Raw genomic sequence first — 26,008 nt, 5'->3', positions numbered from 1 at the left:
GACCTCATATGTATACTGGCTTTAGGAATCACTAATAAACCGGAGTCCTTTGAACGCAGATTTCTTGCCGGGACATATGGTACAATACAATCGTCAAGATAGGATGGAGACAACGTCTGCTCCTTCCTCGTTTCCGGCAGGCCTTCCCAGGGGGCCGCCACCTTCCTCGTCATCATCGTCATCTCAGCATCCTCGAGCTGTCCGGCTGCACAAGCAGTAGTCAGGGGCCCGCATGCGGCTCTCTCAGAGGTCAGTTAATGGACGCCAGTGGCGCAAACAGCAGCGATGCCCAAGACGTTGTCGTAAAACTCTCCGGCTGCTGAATGTCTGGCGCCACTCACGCCCACCTTCTCGGCGGCCACGAATGTGGCCATTCCGTGGTTGCCCACCTCATCTGCAGCGGCCACCTGGCTTGTCCCCGATGGATTCGGGGACACTTGGCCTGGCGACCCACCACCAAGTCAAGTCCTCCCTCCGCCCTCCCTTGACTCTTGAACTGTATCTAAGTTTTTAGGGTTTTTTTTCCAAGGGACGTCTGGAATCCGTCCTTTAAGGGGGGGATACTGTTATGATCCGCTGCCCGGATCATAGTCTGTTTCCTTTGTCTCGTCACTTGTGTTTTCAGCACCTCTTGATTTTGTTGGTTTCAGTTGCCATGACGGCAGATTGCACTCACCTGCCTTTGGTTAGTGTTCGGGACGCTGTTGTCCGGGCCCTAATCAGAGGGCTATTTAGTCTATGCCCTGGCCTCACTCGGTCTGGCTTCCTAGTTTGCTTTATACAACAGATGACAACGTTTGTTTCCTGGTCTGTACCTGCTAGCTTCCACGCTAGGCTTTTTTTACCTGCTAGCTTCCACTCTAGCCCCTTTAGTTTTTGCCTTAAGTTCTATGTGAACATTTTTCTTTGTTCCCGTCTGATTTATTTTTAAATAAATATTTTTTTCCTACCTGCACGCTTTGTCCAAAGTCCATTGCGTCCTGGGAGAACAAAACCGGCAAAACCATGCGCCCCGGTCGTCACAGAAAATAATCCAATTAAATACAAAAAGATCGTGTACATATTGACAGTGTGAGGAAACAGATTTTTAGGAGTTATAATAGATAATAAAACGAGCTGGATAGTCATACAGTATAACATGATGTGGCAAGAAATATTTCACTATTGAATAAGGCATAGTAACTCCCAAATTAAAAGTTACTTTGTACTGTTCATTAGTGTTACCATACCCAAGTTATGGTGCAGCAATGTGGGGGAACATTTATAAAAATACACTTGATTCACTAACAGTACTGCGGAAAAGATCATTCAGAATAATACATAAGGCTGCATATAGAGAACACACAAATTATCTGTTCATTGATTCTAAAATATTGAAATTAACTAATCTGGTACATTTTCAAATTGCAAAAATCATGTACAAAGCAAATAACAACAGATTGCCCAGAAATATACAACAGTACTTATCAACAAAAGAAGAGAAATGTAATCTCAGGAATAAATGGAACCTAAAGTGTTTATATACACGCACACCTTTGAAAGTATTTAGTGTATCTGTATGTGGGATTAAAGTATGGAATGGATTGACTAAATAACTTAACAATATACTAATATGAGCCGGTTAAAAAAGCAGATGGTGTTCACAAAGTATATAAAAGAACTGGTAAAATTAAGTAATTGAATATTAGTATCATGTACTCATTGTCGGACTGGGGTAGAATATGAATAAATTCTGCTCCACACTAATTTACTCCTTATAATTATTCGTCACTTCTTATTTCTCGCTACTGTATTCAGTATACCTCTCCACATACAACTGGTCGAGACAGACAGCCACCCCACAGAGCGTGGGTTCTGTCCTGGGTTTTTTCCCATTGGGGAGTTTTTCTTAGCCTTCAACGTGCTTGCTCTTGTGGGCTTTAGTTGGTTCTTTCTTTTCTTTTTTTTGCTGCTTACGGCACAGACCTGTGACCGGACAAGCTCTGATTCTTCCCACTCCTTTCGGACGGTTGATCACTTGAGAAAAATGTGTGCTTGTGAAGTTTTGACATGTTCACAATAAATAAAAAAATTGTATTGAAAACATTTTTCAAAATTTCCGGTAGTGATATTATCAAAATTATTCTTTTTCTGCGTGCTAATTTACTGTTAATAGCTGGAGCTGGTTCTACCTACATTTCTGTTAAAATGTATTAATAACTTATTCTTCTGTTGTTTAAAAACTTAAGTTTTGTGCAAAACTACAAATTTGGGTATCGATCCAATACCAAGTATTTTTGGCAGTATTGTTTATACTAATGTTGGTACTTCACATTTCATTGGATGATTAAATTTGGATCACAATTCTAATCAGACATAAGTACAAGATGACAGTGTAACAATATTAAATTATATTGGCTCTGATTTAAATCCTTTGGTTTTTGTGCTAAAAGTCCTCCAACATCCATGGACTGGTTACCTGAGTTTGTAAACTTTAACAAAAATGACAAAGATGGTTTTGATAACAAAGTATATTAATCCAACCTCTAGTATCGACCTTAACCTTATACTATATATGGTGTCGTTTCTGTCTTTGTATTCATTCGCTCAGCTTTGTTAACATTGAAGAGCTTTAGCTTGCGGTTGTTATGTAGCGAGGGGATGTATATTGTACATCCCGGAAGAGTTAATGCTGCAAGGGGTTCTGGGTATTTGTTCTGTTGTGTTTATGTTGTGTTATGGTGCGGATGGTCTCCAAAAATGTGTTTGTCATTCTTGTTTGGTGTGGGTTCAAAGTGTGACACGTATTTGTAACAGTGTTGAAGTTGTTTATACGGCCACCCTCAGTGTGACCTGTATGGCTGGTGATCAAGTATGCCTTGCATTCCCTTGTTTGTGTGTTAAATCTGCGTATATTTGTATGAAGTTGGGCCTGCACGCTGTTTGTACGGAGGAAAAGCGGACGTGACGACAAGTTGTAGAGGTCGTTAAAGGCAGTGCCTTTAAAGGTCTACTGAAATGAGATTTTCTTATTGAACAGGGGATAGCAGGTCCATTCTATGTGTCATACTTGATCATTTCACGATATTGCCATATTTTTGCTGAAAGGATTTAGTAGAGAACATCAACAATAAAGTTCGCAACTTTTGGTCGCTAATAAAAAAGCCTTGCCTATACCGGAGTAGCAGACGCTGTGAAAGCGACAATTTCCCCATTAATTTGAGAGAGGATGAAAGATTCGTGAATGAGGATAGTGAGAGTGAAGGACTACAGAAACAAAATTAAGAAAAAAAAAAAGGCGAGGGCAGTGGGAGCAATTCAGATGTTATTAGACACATTCACTAGGATAATTCGGGAAAATCCCTTATCTGCTTATTGTGTTACTAGTGTTTAAGTGAGATTATATGGTATCTGAAAGTCTGACAGGTGTGGTGACCGCCACTGTCTCTGAGGGAAGCCACACAGCTGCAGGAGGACGCAAGCTCCCCTCATGTCTACGGTAAGAGCTGACTTATTACCACAATTTTCTCACCAAAACCTGCCGGTTGACCTGTGGTCGGGAATCATGTTCGCTTGACCGCTGTGTTCCATTGTTAAGCTTCACCTTCGGGAAATTCAAACAAGGAAACACCAGCTGTGTTTGTGTTGCTAAAGGCAGCTGCAATACACAGCTTCCCACCTCCATCTTTCTACTTTGACTTCTCCATTATTAATTGAACAAATTGCAAAAGATTCAGCAACACAAATGTCCAGAATACTGTGTAATTATGCGATTAAAGCAGACTACTTATAGCTTGGATCGGTTTTGAAAAAAATGTCTGCTACAACCGATGACGTCAAACGCATGCGTCATCATACCGCGACGTTTTCAACAAGATACATCGTGCTAAGTTTAAAATTGCAATTTAGTAAACTAAAAAGGCCGTATTGGCATGTGTTGCTATGTTAAGATTTCATCAGTAATATAAAAACTATCAGACTGCGTGGTCGGTAGTGGTGGGTTTCAGTAGGCCTTTCAGGCACGCCCCCAATAATTTTGTTTGGGTGGAAATCGGGAGAAATTCGGGTGAATGTTTGCCCCGGTAGATTTTCGGGAGGTGCATTGAAATGCGGGAGTCTCCCGGGAAAATCGGGAGGGTTGGCATTAGCCGCTCACGGAAATGTTACATTGCATTCAGGACGTGCTCGTTCTCTTGGCGCTGTCAAATTTGCTAGACACAGCTAGCACGTGTCATCAACATGCATTATCACCATATAACCATAAAATCAAAAGCTCCATTGTTGGCCAAATGTATATAATTGATATCGGATATATCGTCCATATTGCGCAACCCTACTATACTATACGTGCAGGGCTGCGTTAACCTAAGGGGGTTTTGGGAGACCCACCCCCACACCCCTGAAAACACACTTTACAAAAAAATCATGATTTTATCCAACAGATTGTCCATCCATTTTTCTACCGCTTGTCCCTTTTGTGGTCGCGGGGGGTGCCGGAGCCTATCTCAGCTGCATTCGGGCGGAAGGCGCGGGGTACACCCTGGACAAGTCGCCACCTCATCACAGGGCCAACACAGATAGACAGACAACATTCACACTCACATTCACACACTTAGGCCAATTTAGTGTTGCCAATCAACCTATCCATGTCTTTAGAGAATGTCAACAATGCAAAAATATAATCCATTTTTAAAATAATAACGTTCATTACTTCCGGGAGACTGCTTGTGTTTTTAGCTCAGGAGTATAGCGCTGGCCTTTCACATGGGCGACGTAGGTTTGCGCTCCGCTCGGAGCAGTAAGTAAAAACAAAACAACTGTTTTGTTATTTACAATCAGCTAGACCAGTGGTTCTCAAATGGGGGTACTTGAAGGTATGCCAAGGGGTATGTGAGATTTTTAAAAAAATATTCTGAAAATAGCAACAATTCAAAAATCCTTTATAAATATATTTATTGAATAATACTTCAACAAAATATGAATGTAAGTTCATAAACTGTGAAAAGAAATGCAACAATGCAATATTCAGTGATGACAGCTAGATTTTTGTGGACATGTTCCATAAATATTGATGTTATAGATTTCTTTTTTTTTGTGAAGAAATGGTCGGAATTAAGTTCATGAATTCAGATGGATCTCTATTACAATCCCCAAAGGGGGCACTTTAAGTTGATGAATACTTCTGTGTAGTAGAGATGCGCGGATAGACAATCATATCATCCGCAACCGCATCACCAAAGTCGTCATCCACCCGCCGTCCACCCAAACCAACATTTTATCAGGACCGTACCCGCCCGCCAACCGCCCGCTGACATATATCAGAGGTCGGCTGCCTTTACCACTCATAAAGATATTTAAACCTGTTTCACAGAGTAATGAAGAAAATAGGAGCCGCTAATGTTCTCGCGACTATCAAATAGCGTTTATCCTGACGACAAGAATATGGGCGTACTGCGAAGCCATTGCCTTAGACACCTTCAACAACATGTACGCTGCTAGCGGGGTGTATAAAATAGTCAGGAAGTGTCATGAATACAAATGATTCTGGGTATTTGTTGTGTTGCGTTTATGTTGTGTTACTGTGAGGATGTTCTCCCGAAATGTGTTTGTCGTTCTTTATTGGTGTGGCTTCACAGCGTGGCGCATATTACTAAGTGTTAAAATTGTTTATATCACAACCATTAGTGTACTCTGTGTCACCCAGTATGCCTTGCAGTCGTGTGCGTGTTGCTGCGGAAGCCACACACAACATGATGCTGGACTGACAAGCGGATTGTACATGTTGTAGAAGGCGACAAAGCCAATGGCTTTATAGCACGCCCTAATACTTATTATCTGGGTGACTGTCGGCAGTCATTCAAGAGGATAATAACGTCTCCTATTGTCTTCTTCGCTTTAGACACGGGTCTGGTCCCAGAACCATGTATATCAAATATTTCCGGATGGTTCAACCGCCACCCGCCCGAATCTAATTAAAATCTATTTTTTCGTCATGTCAACCGCCCGACCCGCGGTTTATCTGCGGACTCCGCGGATGAGACCGCAAACCGCGCATCTCTAATGTGTAGACATCTTTATTTATAATTGAATCACTTGTTTATTTTTCAACAAGTTTTTTATTATTTTTAAATCTTTTTTTCCAAATAGTTCAAGAAAGACCTCTACAAATGAGCAATATTTTGCACTGTTATACAATTGAATAAATCAGAAACTGATGACATAGTGCTGTATTTTACTTCATCTCTTTTTTTTTTTTAAACCAAAAATGCTTTGTTCTTATTAGTAGGTGCTTGAATTAAAAAAAAAATTCACAGGGGGTACGTCACTGAAAAAAGGTTGAGAACCACTGAGCTAGATGAAACTGAGCTGTCTGTGATAGACAGCTAGGAACACCAACCATCGCATTCCACTATCAAAATCGGGGGCCCCTGTGCTTACAGCCCAGGTAAGCCCTTGCAATAAGGCTGCCGTGGCTATGTGGTAGAGCTATTAACATACTGCAGCCTCACACGTACAAAAGACAAATGTCTTTCTAACTGTTGTCGAACCTGAATTTGGAGCCTTTAACAGACAAAACAAATACCCATCTTTTTTTTCTGTTGTCTCCTATGAAATATTTACATCTAACCTTTACATATTAATAAGAGATGCATCATGACCTACATGCAGCAAGGACAGCACAAGTGGAAGAATAATGAATACAAATATCTCAGGCTGGGTGGCCAGGCAGGTCTTCACCACCATGTGGTGTGAGATTAAACGGAAAATGATCGATGGTGATTTCAGCAGGCAGCCTGTCTTTGACCTTAAGCTCTTTCTCACCGAGTCCACGCCATGTACACTATATACAGTACACAGCATACATTGTATGACATTGAGCTGGAGTAGTGGCTTGCAATTGTTCAATTGTTTTTGGCGTACAATAAGAAAATGTCTAATGCAGGGATGGCCTAACAGTCAGAGACCAAGAGCCACATTTTTTACTGTTATCGCAAAGAGCCACATCATACACATGGGCACACATGAGTATCATCCCTCCCTTCTGTACACACACACACAAACACACACACAGACACACATTTTGGTTAGCCAGATTTATTGTATCATCAATCAATCAATCAATCAATGTTTATTTATATAGCCCTAAATCACAAGTATCTCAAAAGGCTGCACAAGCCACAACGACATCCTTGGTTCAGATCCCACGTAAGGGCAAGGAAAAACTCACAACCCAGTGAGATGTCAATGTGAATGACTATGAGGAACCTTGGAGAGGACCGCAGATGTGGGTGATCCCCCCACCCCTCCTCTATGGGAGACCCGATGCAATGGACGTCGAGTGGGTCTAGCATAATATTGTGAAAGTCCAGTCCATAGTGGATCTAACGTAATAGTGAGAGTCCAGTCCATAGTGGATCTAACATAATATAGTGAGAGTCCAGTCCATTGTGGATCTAACATAATAGTGAGAGTCCAGTCCATAGTGGGGCCAGCAGAAGACCATCCCGAGCGGAGATGTCCCCAACCGATGCACAGGCGAGCGGTCCAGCCAGGGTTCCGATTCTGGACAGCCAGAACTTCATCCATGGCTACCGGACCTGTGTCCTCCCCTTTCGCAAGGGAGAGCGGGGCATAGTAGGAATGAAAAGAAACGGCAAATTAACTGGCCTAAAGAGGGGGTTTATTTAAAAACTAGAGTATACAAATTAGTTTTAAGATGGGATTAAATGCTTCTACTGAGGTAGCATCTCTAACTGTTACCGGGAGAGCATTCCAGAGTACTGGCGCCCAAATAGAAAACGCTCTATAGCCCGCAGACTTTTTTTGGGCTCTGGGAATCACTAATAAGCCGGAGTTCTTTTAACGCAGATTTCTTGCAGGGACATATGGTACAATACAATCGGCAAGATTGTAAGTTTGACACAATGACAGAAATAAACTCCTAGACTACTAAGACCAAAGGCCAGCCATTTTCAACAATGAACATTGTGTGCACTGTCTCACTTGAACTAACCAAGGTCAAGGTGCTGAAGATTTGAAGCTTTAAAATGTGCTAATGACGCCTGATATATAAGACAGACTGTATTGCCATTACAGTACATTCAACAAAAAATATAAACTCTCCTACTTTGTCAAAAAAACGGTTTGCCGTTCATTTTTTTCCTGCCATTTTGAGAGCTAACTTGACACAAATTGTTTACTAAGCCTGCACGATTTTGAGAAAAAACTTAATTGCGGGAAGCAGGGGTTAGTACATGTGACTCACAATACGAAGGTGCTGGGTTCGATCCCCGGGCTCGGGATCTTTCTGTGTGGAGTTTGCTGTTCTCCTCGTGAGTGCGTGAGTTCCGCCCCGTTACTCCGGGTTCCTCCCATCGCCAAAGACATGCACCAGGAGATAGGTTGATTGGCAACACTAAATTGGCCCTAGTGTGTGAATGTTGTCCGTCAGTGTCGGCCCTGCGATGAGGTGGTGACTTGTCCAGGGTGTAACACCGCCTTCTGCCCAAATGCAGCTGAGAAAGGCTCCAGCTCCCCCCGCGACAAAAAAGGCACAAGCGGTGGAAAATAGATGGATGGATGGAACTTAATTGCAATTTTTCTCTCCCAAATTGCGATTCAATATGCGTTTTTTTAATTATACACAAAGGTACATAAACCTGGGAAAATAGTGAATGAAGGAAGACGTTATTTTTAGTCAATCAACATTTTCTTGTCTCAAGGTGCCACACATTAGAAACGATTTGCAATAATTGATAAAAAAAAAAATGTTTGGCTGTATGCAGATTTAGAGCTTTTTGTCTACATCATGCTTCTAAACTGAATGAATAACCAACCGATAACCAGTCCTGGTCTAATGCATTAATGATGATGATGATAATAGGATCATTTTAACATTCATCACCTGTGACTATGGGTCAAATGATTTTGGAGCATCGATGCATTATGAAACACCAGAAGTGATACCGTTTCCCACAATACCTCAATGTGTGTATATCTCTTTAAGAAAAAAAAAAAAACTTGTTACAGCTACTGTGTCGTTTCACTGTGAAATGTCCAAACTTGATCAAAAGTGACACTTTTTTTGACATTGTTTTTGCCGTTACTGTGAGCAAATTTTTTTCCTGGTTAATATTTGGCTCATTGCCCAAATTTACACATTTTATATTGTTTTCTGCTTACCTATTCATCTGGAAAGTTCTTATATTTGCTATTAATTGAGTGAATTCTCCAAATCATTCACACGTATGGTTTTCTACACCAAAAATCAACCATTTATTGATATTATTCAACTTCAACTAACTATTCTTTTTCTCCAGATTTCGGCACTCTCTACCTTGCACATTTTTCACTCGATTCAAACCGTTCCAACTTAAAACTATTCAGCCTATTCAGGAATCGCGGGCTTTCCTTTGACAAATTCCCAAAGTTTCCAGATTTCCCAGAATTCCAGTATTTCCGGGACATTTTTCCCATTCAAAATGAATTGGCCATTTTTCAAACTTCCACCATTTACACATTTTTCAACCGATTCAAACCATTCCTCCTTCAACACGCTACACCATTCTGGAAATTCAAAAGTCATTTTTCCATGCTCCAAAAATTTCCAAGATTTTCCTTAATTCTTGCTTTTCCATCCTCTTTCTGGCGACTACTCCTTCCACATTTTTCAACGAATTTCAACCGTTTTCCTGTCAAAACATTCCTTTTAATCAGGACAAAAAACTAAGTTGTTTTTTGGACAGGAAAAATTACAGGTTTTACCAAAATTCCAGGAATTCTGTATTACCATTTCCCAATTCAACATGTTACTATTTTAACATTTCTCCACCGATTTGAAAAATTTCAACACCAACCATTTCAACTCAGTCGGACCATTCAAAATAATTCCCGCTTTCCCCCCCCCAAAATTCTGGAATTCCCATTGAAATACTGTGACATTCCTCAAACTTCCACAATTCCCACATTCTTCAACCCATTTAAGCCATTCCACCTTTAACACATTCCACCTTTAGGGAAATTCAAACTACCTTTTTTCCAAGTTAAAAAAAAAAATCCGGATTTTACCCCAAATTCCCTAATACCATTTACTACTTCAACATTTCTTGCCCGATTTGACTAATTCCAACACCAACCAATTCAGCTCATTCCGGTAATTCATGATCCTAGTAATTTTTTTTTTTTAATCCAGCTTTTCCCAAATTTCTAGCAAGTGTCCGTTAAAATGAATGGGCCATTTTTGTTGTTGCCCAATTCCCAAATTTTTCAATGTATTCAAACCATTCCAAAATTAACACATTCCACTCTGCCTGGACATTCAAACTGACACTTTCCCAAGTTTCAAAACAAATTCCCATTTTCCTGGAAATTCAAACTCTTAAACATTCAAACCATTTCTACATTCACCCACCCCTCCATTAGCATTTCAGTTCAGCGTCAGCTCTTCAACATTCAAACTATTTTTACACACATACTACATTCTGTCGTCATTTCAGTTCAACTTCAGCATTGGAGCATTAAAGGCCTACTGAAACCCACTACTACCGACCACACAGTCTGATAGTTTATACATCAATGATGAAATATTAACATTGCAACACATGCCAATACAGCCTTTTTGTTTTACTCATTTGAAATTTGAAATTTCCCGCGAAGTAACATGTTGAAAACGTCGCAGTATGATGACGCGTGTGTTTGACATCTCAGGTTGTAGCGGACAGTATTTTCCAGCCCGATATAAGCTATAAGTAGTCTGCTTTAATCGCATAATTACACAGTATTCTGGATATCTGTGTTGCTGAATCTTTTGCAATTTGTTCAATTAATAATGGAGAAGTCAAAGTAGAAAGATGGCGGTGGGAAGCTTTTAGCCTTTAGCCACACAAACACAGCCGGTGTTTCCTTGTTTAAAATTTCCGAAGATGAAGCTTTACTATGGATCAGAGGGGTCAAGCGAACATGGATCCTGACTACATTTCATCCGGCAGTTTTCGGTGAGAAAATTGTGGTAATAAGTCGCCTCTTACCGCAGACCTCAGCGGAGCTTCCGTCCTGCTGCAGCTTCGTGACTTCCCTCAGAGACTCTGGCGTCAACACAACCGTGGCCACACCCCTCCAACTTTCAGGTACTATTTAATCTCACTAAAACACCAGCAACACAATAAGCAGATAAGGGATTTTCCAGAATTACCCTAGTAAATGTCTAACATCGGCCCCCACTGCAATCGCTTTTTTTTAAAAAAACTTTTTTATTTATTTATTTTTTTCTAGTCATTCACTCTAAATTTCCTCATCCCCAAATCTTTCATCCTCGCTCAAATTAATTGGGAAATTGTCACTTTCTCGGTCCGAATAGCTCTAGCTGCTGGTGGCTATGATTGTAAACAATGTGAGGAGCTCCACAACCCGTGACATCACGCGCACATCGTCTGCTACTTCCGGTACAGGCAAGGCTTTTTTATTAGCGACCAGAAGTTGTGAACTTTATCTTCCATGTTCTCTACTAAATCCTTTCAGCAAAAATATAGCAATATCGTGAGATGATCAAGTATGACACATAGAATGGCCCTGCTGTCCCCGTTTAAATAAGAAAATCTAATTTCAGTAGGCCCTTAACATGCAATTCCTTCAGGAATTGTTTCTTATAGTTGTATTTGCTAGTCACATTTAGTGATTTTTTTTTTTAATCCAGCAGGTGGCACCACTATTAACACATTATCATTGCTGTGTCAGTACAGCCAATGAGTGTGCCACACACTGTTTTGGTTTATTTTATTTTGTCATTGTTACAGATTTCTGGTAAAAAATTGTACTTGTACAAATGTCCACTTTACAGAATGCGGGTTCTTAGCATTATATTATTCATAATTGATCTGATAGTCTTACCGACTTAAGTATTTCTCCAAAGTGCTAATAGTAATCATAACTTGCTTTTACTGTTAGTCATGTTTGTATGAAATTAACCATTATACTGCATAAATAACTTACTATCAGCATTATTCAATAAAACAAACTTAAAAACATCAATCATTGCACATAAGACACTAAATACTCAAGCTTTACCGTATGTTTATAAGGCTTTATAGTAGAGGAGAGTCCAAAGTAGGAGTGATACTGGGGTTGTGCAGGGTTGAATTATGGGATGCACTTAATGTAAATCAGCCTCCACCTTTTGTTTCCTAGTGGCCCCGCTGGCTCAGTTTGGTAGCGGAATGAATAATTAACAGTGGCCTTCTGGTCATGTTTTTCATCAGTGTCCACCTACAAAGGTAAACAGCGCTGTGCGGAGCTCTCCATTGACAAGCTCCTTACAACATGACAGCTGTTCCATTTGTATCTGACTGACGAAATTATTCAAAATAGGTGAAAGAGCTAATCTAATCTTAGAAACCGCTACCCTGCTAACGCTGGCACATAAAAGGCATAAAAAATCTATACAATATGTGTCCATCCATCCAGTTAGTTATCAACACTTAATTCGCAGTAGATGGTTTGGAATCAATTATTGATGGGTCAAAGAAATCAGTGACTTTAAAGAGAGGAAGAGGGACAATATATAATGTAAAATAATCTTTTTGATATTAGTTTGCAAAAAATATTTTGCTGAACAGCTATGCTGAAAGGAATATGAAACATGCAATGAGCAAATAGTACAAACCCCGTTTCCATATGAGTTGGGAAATGTTGTTGGATGTAAATATAAACGGAATACAATGATTTGCAAATCCTTTTCAACCCATATTCAGTTGAATGCACTACAAAGACAAGATATTTGATGTTCAAACTCATAAACTTTTTTTTTTTTGTTGCAAATAATAATTAACTTAGAATTTCATGGCTGCAACACGTGCCAAAGTAGTTGGGAAAGGGCATGTTCACCTCTGTGTTACATCACATTTTCTTTTAACAACACTCAATAAACATTTGGGGACTGAGAAAACTAATTGTTGAAGCTTTGAAAGTGGAATTCTTTACCATTCTTGCTTGATGGTCTCCGCTGTCATAATTTACGCTTCATAATGCGCCACACATTTCTGATGGGAGACAGGTCTGGACTGCAGCCAAGCCAGGAAAGTACCTGCACTCTTTTACTACGAAGCCACGCTATTGTAACACGTGGCTTGGCATTGTTTTGCTAAAATAAGCAGGGGCGTCCATGATAATGTTGCTTGGATGACAACATATGTTGCCCCAAAACCTGTATGGACCATTCAGCATTAATGGTGCCTTCACAGATGTGTAAGTTACCCATGCCTTGGGCACTAGTACACCCCCATACCATCACAGATGCTGGCTTTTGAACTTTGCGCCTATAACAATCCGGATGGTTATTTTCCTCTTTGTTCCGAAGGACACCACGTCCACAGTTTCCAAATGTAATTTGAAATGTGGACTCGTCAGACCACAGAACACTTTTCCACTTTGCATCAGTCCATCTTAGATGAGCTCGGGCCCAGCGAACCTGGCGGCGTTCCTCGGTGTTGTTGAGAAATGGAATTCGCTTTGCAGAGTAGAGTTTGAACTTGCACTTACAGATGTGCCGACCAACTGCAGTTACTGACAGTGGTTTTCTGAAGTGTTCCTGAGCCCATGTGGTGATATCCTTTACACACTGATGTCAATTTTTGATGCAGTACCGCCTGAGGGATCATAGGTCTGTAATATCATCGCTTACGTGCAGTGATTTCTCCAGATTCTCTGAACCTTTTGATAATTTTATGGATCGTAAATGGTAAAATCCCTAAATTCCTTGCAATAGCTCGTTGAGAAATGTTGTTCTAAAACTGTTTGACAATTTGCTTACAAATTGGTGACCCTCGCCCCATCCTTGTTTGTCAATTACTTAGCATTTCATGGAAGTTGCTTTTATACCCAATCATAGCACCCAACTGTTCCCAATTAGCCTGCACACCTGTGGGATGTTCCAAATAGGTGTTTGATGAGCATTTCTCAACTTTATCAGTATTTATTGCCACCTTTCCCAACTTCTTTGTCACGTGTTGCTGGCATCAAATTCTAAAGTTAATGATTGTTTGCACACAAAAAAATGTTTATCAGTTCTAACATCAAATATCTTGTCTTTGTAGCATATTCAACTGAATATGGGTTGAAAATGATTTGCAAATCATTGTATTCCGTTTATATTTACATCTAACACAATTTCCCAACTCATATGGAAACGTTGTTTGTAAACAGGAACAGAAGAACATTTACCTTATTATGTGCTATAAGATCAAAATGATGTCACACTTGGAAACATTTCATTTTTCTCAGTATCATTTAGATACATTTTAATAACGGAAATTTATCAAACGCATCATGCCGCTCCTCTGATTTTTTCCGGTACTAGCTGTCACTCGTGAGCCAGAAGAAGCAATTCCTGATAAACACAGTTTGCTGCCTCACAGTCAAATGACACAAAAGTCTTATTGGTAACGTATTATTTTTTATTTAAAGTGTCATACACATCAATTTATTGAGGGAAACAGTCTCACTCAGCATCAAGGGTTGGAATTAGGGGTCGCATCACCAAAATGTCTTCCCGAGCGCGGCCCCCGCTGCTGCTCACTGCTCCCCTCACCTCCCAGGGGGTGATCAAGGGTGATGGGTCAAATGCAGAGAATAATTTTGCCACACCTAGAGTGTGTGTGTGCCAATCATGGGTACTTTAACTTTAACTTTTTAACTCCTTGTGTTTCATAATGCATCAATGCTTCAGTATCGTTTGACCCATCACTAATTATTACATAGAGTGGGAGGTTTTAGTATGGATGCATATTCCGTAGGGCTATTGAACTACAGAATGCCCTGTAATACCATACCCGCCCCTCAGTTCAGTTCAAAACTTGGGAGACAAACATTTTTGCAGCCAATTCCTAAAAAACACTAGAGTGCTCCTGCTGTATAAAGGAACTTGGACCATTTTAAACACATTGGCGATTCCTTACGTTGAGATTTTAACCTTGCTAGCAAACATAAAATACCAGGGTCCAAACTACTGATTTAGTAGTCATTTGTTCAACTTCTTTATTTGTAGTGCTGTTCCCCAAGGTTCCACTTTAGGTCCATTTGAGCTATTCAACTTCAGTTAAAAATTTTTGTGAGAGGCTCAAATTTTTGCAGTAGATTCTTGACCCTCTCAGTGGCCTATAGTGTTTAGAGTGTCCCCCCTGAGATCGGTAGGTTGTGAGTTCAAACCCCGGCCGAGTCATGCCAAAGACTAAAAAAAAAAAAAGGGACCCATTGCCTCCCTGCTTGGCACTCAGCATCAAGGGTTGGAATTGGGGGTTGAATCACCATAAATGATTCCTGGGCGTGGCACCGCTGCTGCCCACTGCTCCCCTCACTTCCCAGGAGGTGGTCAAAGGGATGGGTCAAATGCAGAGGACATATTTCACCACACCTAGTGTGTGTGTGTGTGTGTGTGTGTGTGTGTGACAATCATTGGTACTTTACTTTAAGAACACAAAAGATATGTCATAGTGGTGATATTTGACTATCTTTTTTGCAGAAGTTTCTTAAAAACAGCAGAACGCTCCTGCAGCTCTAAAAAAAAAAAACTGCACCAAAAACAAATTTCTACTTTAGAGAGTTTACTGGTTCTGTTTCACCTGAAGATAAAAAATTTGACTTATACTGAATGATAAAGTCTGGCTCGTCAGTCCTTGGCTTTCTTGAAATATGGCCCAACAATTTAGTTGAATATCCCTGCAGTCTTATGTGTGAACATGTTTAAAGGGGAACAGCACTTTTATTTATTTATTTTTTTTGCCTATTGTTCACAAACCCTGTGATGAGACAGCGACTTGTCCAGGGTGTACGCTGCCTTCCGCTCGATTGTAGCTGAGATAGGCACCAGCGCCACCCACGACCCCAAAGGTAATAAGCGGTAGAAAATGGATGGATGTCCAAAAACCTTTTGAGAGACAAGAAGACAAAAGTTTTTTTTTTACATTCAAACATGTGAAAATATTTGTGGCAAGTAAGCCATCTCATGGGAGCAATTAATTCTACCTCTAAACACTGCATTCAAAAACCATCAACAATACTTAATTTACATTTCGTAACCTATACACCTTATTTTAAGAGCGAACACTGAGAAACCTTTTTTTTTCCTATCATACTAACACATTTGCGTGCTATGGTATAAGCCATAAAAGCTATCTCCAGCAAGAGATAAGCTAGCTTCTACATCAGCATGAAACGCGTGAGTTTGTAATGCACAAGACTGCTTTACGACACCAATTGACTGAAAAACATGAAAATTCATATTACAGTATCAGTAAAGTATTAGCCCACATTTCATGTTTTGTTTGTACACAACTAGCCAGACAGCGTATGCTGTCTGTCATGTACATGCATGATGTGTTGCGTGTATCATTATCAATATAAAGTATGACTCACTGTATTGACAGTTGTCTGTTTGGTCCAGCTGGTTGGCTTCAAATTCCACATTTTGCCGCTTCGACACACCTAACCTCACTCTTTCCGCTACCGTCTGCTCCAACGTTTCACGCTCTCCTTCATGCAGGCTCCTCGAAGCAGCAGTTCATCTTCCATAAATTCAGATTTAACAAGATAAGGTTGTGAATCTGCATTTGTTCAAAAATAGTAATCTTTGTTGTTTGTTATCGAATCTGCCATGATTACAAGAAGTAAGAACATATTTGTTGTCATAAGTGCTGCTATGAAAACGGAATATTCCACAGGTGTGCAGGCTTATTAAGAAAAGGTGGGTGCCATGATTGCGTATAAAAACAGCTTCCATAAAATGCTAAGTAATTGACAAACAAGGATGAGGCGAGGGTCACCACTTTGTAAGCCAATTGTCGAACAGTTTTAGAACATTTCTCAACGAGCTATTGCAAGGAATTTAGGGATTTTACCATCTACAATCTGTAAAATCATCAAAAGGTTCAGACAATCTGGAGAAATCACTGCACGTAAGCAATGATATCAGGCGGTACTGCATCAAAAACCGACATCAGTGTGTAAAGGATATCACCACATGGGCCCAGGAACACTTCATAAAACCACAGTCAGTAACTACAGTTGGTCGCTACATCTGTAAGTGCAAGTTAAAACTCTACTAATAAAAGCCAAACCCATTTATCAACAACACCCTGAAACGCCGCCTGCTTCGCTGGGCCCGAGCTCATCTAAGATGGACTGATGCAAAGTGGAAAAGTGTTCTGTGGTCTGACGAGTCCACATTTAAAATTTAATTTGGAAACAGAGGACGTGGTGTCCTCCAGAACAAAGGAAAATAACCATTCGGATTGTTATAGGCGCAAAGTTCGAAAGCCAGCATCTGTGATGGTATGGGGGTGTATTAGTGCCTAAGGCATGGGTAACTTACACATCTGTGAAGGCACCATTAATGCTGAAAGGTCCATACAGGTTTTGGAGCAACATATGTTGTCATCCAAGCAACGTTATCATGGACGCCCCTGCTTATTTCAGCAAGACCATGCCAAGCCACGTGTTACAACCGCGTGGCTTCGTAAAAAAAGAGTGCGGGTACTTTCCTGGCCCACCTGTAGTCCAGACCTGTCTCCCATCGAAAATGTGTGGCGCATTATGGAGCCTAAAATACGACAGCGGAGACCCCGGACTGTTGAACGAATGAAGCTCTACATAAAACAAGAATGGTAAAGAATTCCACTTTCAAAGCTTCAACAATTAGTTTCCTCAGTTCCCAAATGTTTATTGAGTGTTGTTAAAAGAAAATGTGATGTATCACAGTGGTGAACATGCCCTTTCCCAACTGCTTTGGCACGTGTTGCAGCCATGAAATTCCAAGTTACTTATTATTTGCGAAAAAAAATAAAGTTTATGAATTTGAATATCAAATATTTTGTCTTCGTAGTGCATTCAATTGATTATGAGTTGAAAAGGATTTGCAAATCATTGTATTCCCTTTATATTTACGTCCAACACAATTTCCCAACTCATATGGAAACGGGGTTTGTATATATATGTATATGTATATTTGCAGTATGTATACACAATGTTAATGGAGGGTTTTGAGTTTGTTCTAGAGGGCTTTGACGGCAACAATGTTGACTGCCATTGCCTGCATTTTCAGAGTGTTTTTTAGCATCTTTAATATCCCCGACCCAAAAAAATACAAGCGTGTTTTTCAATCAATTTTCTACCGCTTGTCCCTTTCGGAGACAAATTGCCATCTCATCGCAGGGCCAACACAGATGGACAACATTCACACTCCCATTCACACACTAGGGCAAATTTAATGTTGCCAATCAACCTATCCCCAGGTGCATATCTTTGGAGTACCTGGCGGGAACTCACGCAATCACGGCGAGAACATGCAAACTCCACACTGAAAGATCCCGAGCCAGGACCTTCGTATTGTGAGGCACACGTACTAACCCCGGTTCCACCGTGCTGCCCCACACACACGTGTTCTTGTCTCTCATAATGATTGTGAATGATAGGCAACATTTTAGAAAAAAGTATGGTGTAATATTTACAGCTTATCATTTTATTTTACATTATCTAATGGTAATAAATATGAGTGGAAAACTGGAGAAAAAGGTCAAGAGTTTGCTGTTAAACAACAGAGCTATTACTAATATATGTCAAAGGAATGTATGGCACTATACCACTGGAAAAAAAGATGCACAGAACAATGGCTTGGAGTCTCAGGTGAAGCTGGGAGGAGAGGAGTCAAACAGTAAGCAAAGAGGCTGATCGAGCAAGGAAGAGGGAGGGTTCGTTCCTTAGTGTGTATGGGTAGGGAGGGAGAGAGAGGGAGATATTGAGTGTGTGAGCTAGAGAGATTGTGAGGAGAGGGAGGGAAGTGTAAGCCAGTCACAGCATCTCTTCGTACTGCACCAGGGCTAAGGGACTCGTCCCATTGTTTCCCTCGCTACAAAATTAGCACAGTTCCATCTGTGCAGTCATCTTTTTTTTTTTTTTTTTCTACTTGCTGCCTTTGACAGAACCTATCTGATTTTATGCCTGCACTAAAGGATTTACTCATAAAAAATTGTGTTGTCCTGTGTCACGGACATTTTGGACAGGACAGTGGAATTCTGACCGGGACTCGACTCTGCTTTTTATTTATATTGCCATAGCGGATTTCGCTTTGGTTGCGCAGCAAGTGTTTTTTTTCCCCCTTTCTCTGAGCGACAGACATACTGAGAGAAGAGTTAACGGAGGACTCTGCAGGACCCCATGCCTCAATGCCTCCACATTTAAACAGAATTTTTAAGCATTGAAAGGAATTGAGTCCCCCTCGTGCTTCCTTCAGAATGCAAGTAAAGTATATGAGGTTGAGAAAAGTAGTTTGCTGACTGTGCCCGCAACCTCTCTCCAAGTGTGTGCCACAGGATTGCCGAGGAGTCCAAGTGAGTGGAGCAGCGCTGAGTTATTCGGCTGGCTTCTCATAGCTCCTGGAGAGTCCTTTCTCCTGCCTCCATTGGAGTCTGACATTTTATGCCTTCATCAGCCATTACGACTGTTGGATTTTTTTTCTACTAGAAGTCCAGAACTTTGATAGCTGTATTTGCTCTTTTTGACTTTTATTTAAAATTACATTTTTGGAGCACTACTGCTTATTATTATTTTTTTTTAATTTCAATCTTTTTTTTTTTTTTATTAAGTGTTGGTTTCTGCACATGGATGCCTTGAAAACACACCCTAACCATGTGTGTGTTGAGAGGATTGTGACATTATCTCCTGTGGAGAGATCCCCTTGTTTTTTTTGCCCGTGTCTGTGTTTTGACTCTCACAATAGTTAGGCCCACATGGGTTCCAGACACTGACAAGAGGACCACTAAAATAAGGGAAGCTTACCATTGAATTATAAACACAGTAACCCCAGTCCAGCCACATTGTGGATTTTACTGAAGAAGAGATTGAGAAATGGGTTTCTTTTTTTTTTTTTTTTGCAACAAGACTCCCAAGAGGGAATTTCCTCTCTGAAATTAAATGTATAAAACCAACCCTGCTGAGTAAATTTAATCATTTAATTCATTAAGCTTTTCATCAGGCTTTTCCCCTGGCAAACTCTTTCATCTGGGTTTTGTTGAAACAGCTTATTCCCTCGGCTATTGGTGGCAAACCTTTTGAAACTGGAAGATAAAGACCACAGAGCTGCCAAGCTAAGCAGCATGGAACCTCACCTTTAGGATGGATGCTCATTTCATCTATGAATCGACTCTGCTTCAGTTTTATCGAAGGAATATGTTTTCCAAACCATGCTGTGCAAGTGGAAAGGAAGCGCCTCATTCAAAGGCAGATGGCAGATTGACGATTTTACTCCTGTCAATGTTCCCTTGATTGAAACTCATCAACGTGAAAGAGAGGTGTTAAGTTGTGTTGGGTGAAGCTGGCTACAGTGGCCCCAGAGAGGAGCAGACCATTTGAACTTCCATGCGTTTGCCTCATTCAAGTTATACCACCTTGGATAAAACCTAGAACAATGAATTTGTCTGATGCAACGGCAGACCCAGTGCTTGCAGGAAATGGCAGCCTTGGCAATGTTTTTTCTGGTGCCACGAACCACTCCTGTCCCTTAGGATGGGGGCTGAAAGGAAGCCTAGAAGCTTGCATCCTGGAGACTGCTGTCGTCGTACTTTTGACTGTGCTCATTATTGCTGGTAACTTGACAGTAATCTTTGTGTTCCACTGTGCCCCGCTACTGCATCACTACACCACCAGCTACTTCATCCAGACTATGGCCTATGCTGACCTTCTGGTGGGTCTCAGCTGCCTGGTACCCACCTTGTCTTTGCTCCACTACCCAGCAAGTGTCCAGGAGCCCATCACATGTCAGGTGTTCAGCTATGTCATCTCAGTCCTCAAAAGTGTTTCAATGGCTTGTTTGGCCTGTATCAGTGTGGACCGCTATCTGGCTATAACTAAACCACTATCCTATAACCAACTGGTAACACCATGCCGGCTACGGGGCTGCATCACCCTCATATGGGTTTACTCCAGCCTTGTCTTTCTGCCCTCTTTCTTTGGATGGGGCAAGCCAGGCTATCATGGGGATATTTTTGAGTGGTGTGCACATTCGTGGCCCACTTCTGCCCTATTTACAGGCTTTGTGGTGTGCTTACTCTATGCTCCCGCTGCCCTTGTGGTCTGTTTTACCTACTATCACATATTCCGCATTTGCCAGCAGCACAACAGGGAGATCAGTGAACGACGGGCGCGTTTTCCTAGCCAAGAGATGGAAACTGTTGAAGGAGGGGCTGATGGGCAGCAGGGAGGACATGGACCAGATCGGCGTTACGCGATGGTGCTCTTCCGCATCACCAGTGTTTTTTATATGCTCTGGCTGCCCTACATCATCTACTTTGTGTTAGAGAGCTCCCATGTCCTGGATAGCCCTGCTCTCTCCTTCATTACCACTTGGCTAGCAATCAGCAACAGTTTTTGCAACTGTGTCATCTACAGCTTGTCCAATAGTGTCTTCCGCTTAGGCATGCGTCGGCTCTCACAGACAATTTGCTCATTCAGCCACTGTGCCGCTGATGACCGGGACTTTGGGAAGCCAAAACCAAGAAAAAGGGCAAACTCATGCTCTATCTGAATACATGCGTTTTAACTTATTAAGACAGACTGCTGTGTGATGACACCTGTGTTATACCCATGGCCACGGTCCACAATGATTGAAATTTTGAGAAAACATTATTTATTTGTTTGAAAATGTTGTTTTAATCATAGTGTGTTTAATCATTAATGTGTTAGAACTACAATACAGTGGTGCCATGGTTCCAATGCCCAATTGAAAAAAATACACTAATGCCAGAATACATTTTTTTTGAGGGAGTTGTATGAAAAAGCTAATTTGACAAAATCTCTGCTCAAAAACATGTTTCAAGGTCAATTGCTATTGATTAAACATGGTTGACATGCATGATGCAGTTTGCAAATGTGAAAAAGGCTTTCTGCTGAGACTGTTAATATACAGTAATATGGGTAATTGAAAATGATTACTTGTTCTACTGCAATCCTCTATTACTGCACTTTTGAGGACTGTTAAAACTTTTTCAGTAAACTACTATTGAAATTCTTAATTTGTTTTCTCTGTGGGAAAAAATAAGCTTGGCTGTAAAATGTTATTTTAAAATTATTTTGGTATATTTATTGTCCCTTTGTCTGGTATTGAATTATTGAAACATCAAATACGTTTTTTTAATATTTCATTAGGGTTATATATAACTGCCTATTACCCTTTAATAACATGTTTACTCTTTACTCTTTTGAAGCTCAATGTTTTTCTACAACTAACTTAAAGACATTAGCAAAAATGTTTCACTTCTTGGGTTTTTGAGGAGACTATCACACAAAGATTTACTGGAAAAAAAAGATTTTTGATAGCATGCTACTCTCTGTAAATGATATACATATCTTAAAAAACATTTAAAAATGCTGTTTTGGTAATTTGATGAATGACATCATGTTGTTTTGTTGAATTTTGGTTTATTGTCACTACTACGTTTGACAACACAGCATAGAAGTTTGTATCAGTTTTGAAAAATGTGGTCATGTCAGCATTTGAACAGTGTAGTAATTGTCCCTTAGAGACAAACCATATGGTACAGCAATATTTTAAAATCATCCACCACCTTGCTTTGCACATCCTTAGCATTGGTATTGTTAGCACCACCAGCTGGTTGTTGCCAAGTAGTGAAATCCATGCAGGCCTTTGTTACAGCCGTAACTAGTTGCTGTGTTTTTTTTAAATCCAAACTAATTGGAGTTCCCTGACTCCTACCTTGTAGGTTTCACCACCTAAGACTAACTACTCTTCAAGTAAACTTTAGTGCAATTCGTCATCAAATGACGAAAGGAAGAGTTTGTGCAAGAAAATACATACTTTTTCATAATTTTGCTACTGTTGTTTTTGTTATTCAAAAGAGCACACATAGAGAACAGTTTAAACGTAAAGTTATTTCATGGTAAAACGCTCTCTATGTTGGTTTACCTGGGTTGGTTATTTGGTTAAGGTGTTTTGCATAAATCAGTCAGGTAAAATGTCTTGCTATTATATAGTGACTTTGAGTTTCCTCTGAAACTTTTATTTATTTATTTTTTTAAGTCTGGTGAAGGGTGACCGGATCATGCCGGATAAATACACACCGATGTCTCCACTAAGCTTTACTCTCTGTTAAAAACTATGACAATATTGGCAACAGATTGGTTATCCATAGTTATTTAGATGATCCTTTCAGGCCAACATTTCATCAGTGAAAATCTTGTCAAGGTTTTTTTTTTTTTTCTGGTAATTTCTTTTGATCAAAATGGGTTAAACTGTCTGACGTCAACATTGTATCTGTAAGATAATGACGGTAGTCTAGGTTCTGTGAATTCCCTTCAACACTATATCCAAAAATGTGGCTTGTATAAGAAATAACAATAGGTTAACACGGAATAGCTGTGTCAAAAGCTAGAGATCTGTTCTATTGATAGAATGCTCTGTTAACAAGAGTTAGTACTGTGGAGTAGATGCAATTTATGGGGCCTGACTTTGTGTAACGATATGGTAAAAAATACAACAGTAGTCCTAAAATTGATAGCATGGTTGTTACCATGTAATGTGCATTTTTTAACGTGATTGTCCAAGTGAATTTTACAGTATTTGGTCACAAATTGCAGAATTTATTATTTTTTTGGCGTGCTTTTTAAACAATCATGTAAATTTGTAAGTTGGCTTCCTGTTTTAAACCTCCGAGGGCCATCACCTGCATAAAGTACAGTTATTTAAATCGGTGTCTGTATTCCAAAAACCTAACTGAAGTGGTAGGATTATACTGACTTGTTAAAACAAAATGTTTTAATTTCAAGTGCAGTATAAAAATGGATGAATTTAATGAAATGACTGTATGTGTAAGACTTTACACAATATGCTGTATTGTGGGTGTGTTTCAAACATGTTGTACAAAAAAGTATAATGTACCTATTGTGTTAAATTAATCTGTTTCTGATGTTTTGACTATAGAGGGCCGTGTATTGATAGCACAATATCTATTTTTTTATTTTCTGAAATTTTGACAACGATTTTGTTGTTGCCAACCAAATAAAGGTGACAATAACAAGAACTTCACATGTGATATTTCTCGGCTCAGATTCATATTTGTTAAGATAAATGTACGTAAGTATGTAGATATAGTGTCAGTGTATTACTCAAGTATATGTACAGTTTTAGAGATGCTGTACCACAGATGCATATTTAAAAGGAATTTTTGTTTTGTTGGAGTACCTTTTTGTCATTTTATTCATCTTTTTGTGACTGTAAGAATTAAAGGCCTGATTTACTAAGATCCAAAAACCATGTGCTAAACAGCATGTGCAGTCTATAAAATTGCATGCACTATTAGTGGGCATGTTTCGTGCGATCTACTAACACTGCGTTGACAATTTAAAAGTGGTGCCAACTGCCTTATTTAAAGCAGGTTTTTGCATGTACTCTGCGGGGCATCACCGCGGAGACACTGCATGTACCCGTACCCCTTGCTGTGTTTTTAAACATGCAGGAGACATCTACCACTTTTTATGGTCATTTTAGACACAGTTTTTCTCAATTTTTTTCGGTACTGAAGGTGTGCTTAATGTGCTCAATACGTTAAAAAAAAGGCTTACTTCAAGAAGTTTTTTTCAGGTGGGGGATATGTTAATATTATATATTATAAGTGAAAAACAAATGTCTTAAAAAACGCATCAATAACATTTTATTTTAATCAGCTCTGTAAGTCACCCAGCATTCAGTTATGAAATTATAAAAGGATGTTGCTGCAAAACGGTGATGAGTGTTGATAAATTACATTGTGCGTGCTATATGATATATTTGCATCTTCTCCTCCCACTCCCAGCATCGTGGGCATTTTGACGATGAATGTATAGAATTGCATAATTAAGAGGCAAAATGGATTGCACGCCTTAATTTGCTCATTAAACAGGTGCAATACACTTTGTAGACGTTTCGTGCTATGAAGTTTGCACCTGTTTGAGTACATGCAAACCTTTAAAAAATCAGGCCCTAAGTTGGTTAAACAGTAGGGTCTTAGTTAATCTTTTGAAGCATGCAGATGAGGAACAAAAAAATCATACAAAGAGATGGTCCTTGATCTCTTGTTCTGTCTGCAATTTTTTACTTTTTTAATGTGTTAATTTTAGGATCAGTTAAAGGGTACCTACAGTCGTGGTTTGAAAGTTTACATATACTTGTAAAGAAGATAATGTCATGGCTGTCTTGAGTTTCCAATAATTTCTACAACTCTTAGTTTTTTGTGATAGAGTGATTGGAGCACATACTTGTTGGTCAAAAAAATATTCATGAAGTTTGGTTCTTTTATGAATTCATTATTGGTCGACTCAAAATATGACCAAATCTGCTGGGTCAAAAGTATACATACAGCATTGTTAATATTTGGTTACATGTCCCTTGGCAAGTTTCACTGCAATAGGGTGGTTTTGGTAGCCATCCACAAGCTTCTGGTTTCATTTTTGACCACTCCTCTTGACAAAATTGGTGCATATATCCATCCATTTTTCTACCGCTTGTTCCTTTTGGGGTCGCGTGGGGTGCTGGAGCCCATCTCAGCTGCATTTGGGCGGAAGGCGGTGTACACCATTGGACAAGTCGCAACGTCATCACAGGGCCAACACAGATAGACAGACAACATTCACACTCACATTCACACACTAGGGCCAAATTAGTGTTGCCAATCAACATATTCCCAGGTGTATGTCTTTGGAAGTGGGAGGAAGCCGGAGTACCCTGAGGGAACCCACGCAGTCACGGGGAGAACAAGCAAACTCCCCACAGTTCAGCTAAATGTGTTGGTTTTCTGACATGGACTTGTTTCTTCAGTATTGTCCACATGTTTAAGTCAGGACTTTTGGAAGGCCATTATAAAACCTGAATTCCAGCCTGATTTAGCCATTCCTTTACCACTTTTGGTGTGTGTTTGGGGTCATTGTACTGTTGGAACACCCAACTGCGCCCAAGACCCAACCTCCGGGCTGATGATTTTAGGTTGTCTAGCATCTG

The 26,008-nt window shown here is 40.0% G+C and overlaps 2 protein-coding genes across 2 annotated transcripts in view; both read left to right on the top strand.

Annotated features, from left to right (window-relative positions):
• The window catches only part of rabgap1l (RAB GTPase activating protein 1-like), a 258,076-nt gene that overhangs the window by 81,700 nt on the left and 150,368 nt on the right, over positions 1 to 26,008 (top strand). The gene's annotated exons all lie outside the window — the stretch shown is intronic.
• On the top strand, positions 18,724 to 24,350 carry gpr52 (G protein-coupled receptor 52). The gene has a single exon (XM_061883476.1). It carries the CDS (start codon positions 20,429 to 20,431, stop codon positions 21,542 to 21,544), a length of 1,116 nt encoding a protein of 371 aa, XP_061739460.1. The 5' UTR covers positions 18,724 to 20,428; the 3' UTR covers positions 21,545 to 24,350.

Source organism: Nerophis ophidion, linkage group LG22, assembly GCF_033978795.1.
Source record: "Nerophis ophidion isolate RoL-2023_Sa linkage group LG22, RoL_Noph_v1.0, whole genome shotgun sequence".
Classification (NCBI taxonomy): Eukaryota; Metazoa; Chordata; class Actinopteri; order Syngnathiformes; family Syngnathidae; genus Nerophis; species Nerophis ophidion.
This window is presented reverse-complemented; position numbering and strand designations above follow the sequence as displayed.

Excerpts from the sequence above, each read along its gene's own strand:
- gpr52 (XM_061883476.1), top strand. The coding sequence starts at position 20,429 with ATGAATTTGTCTGATGCAACGGCAGACCCAGTGCTTGCAGGAAATGGC.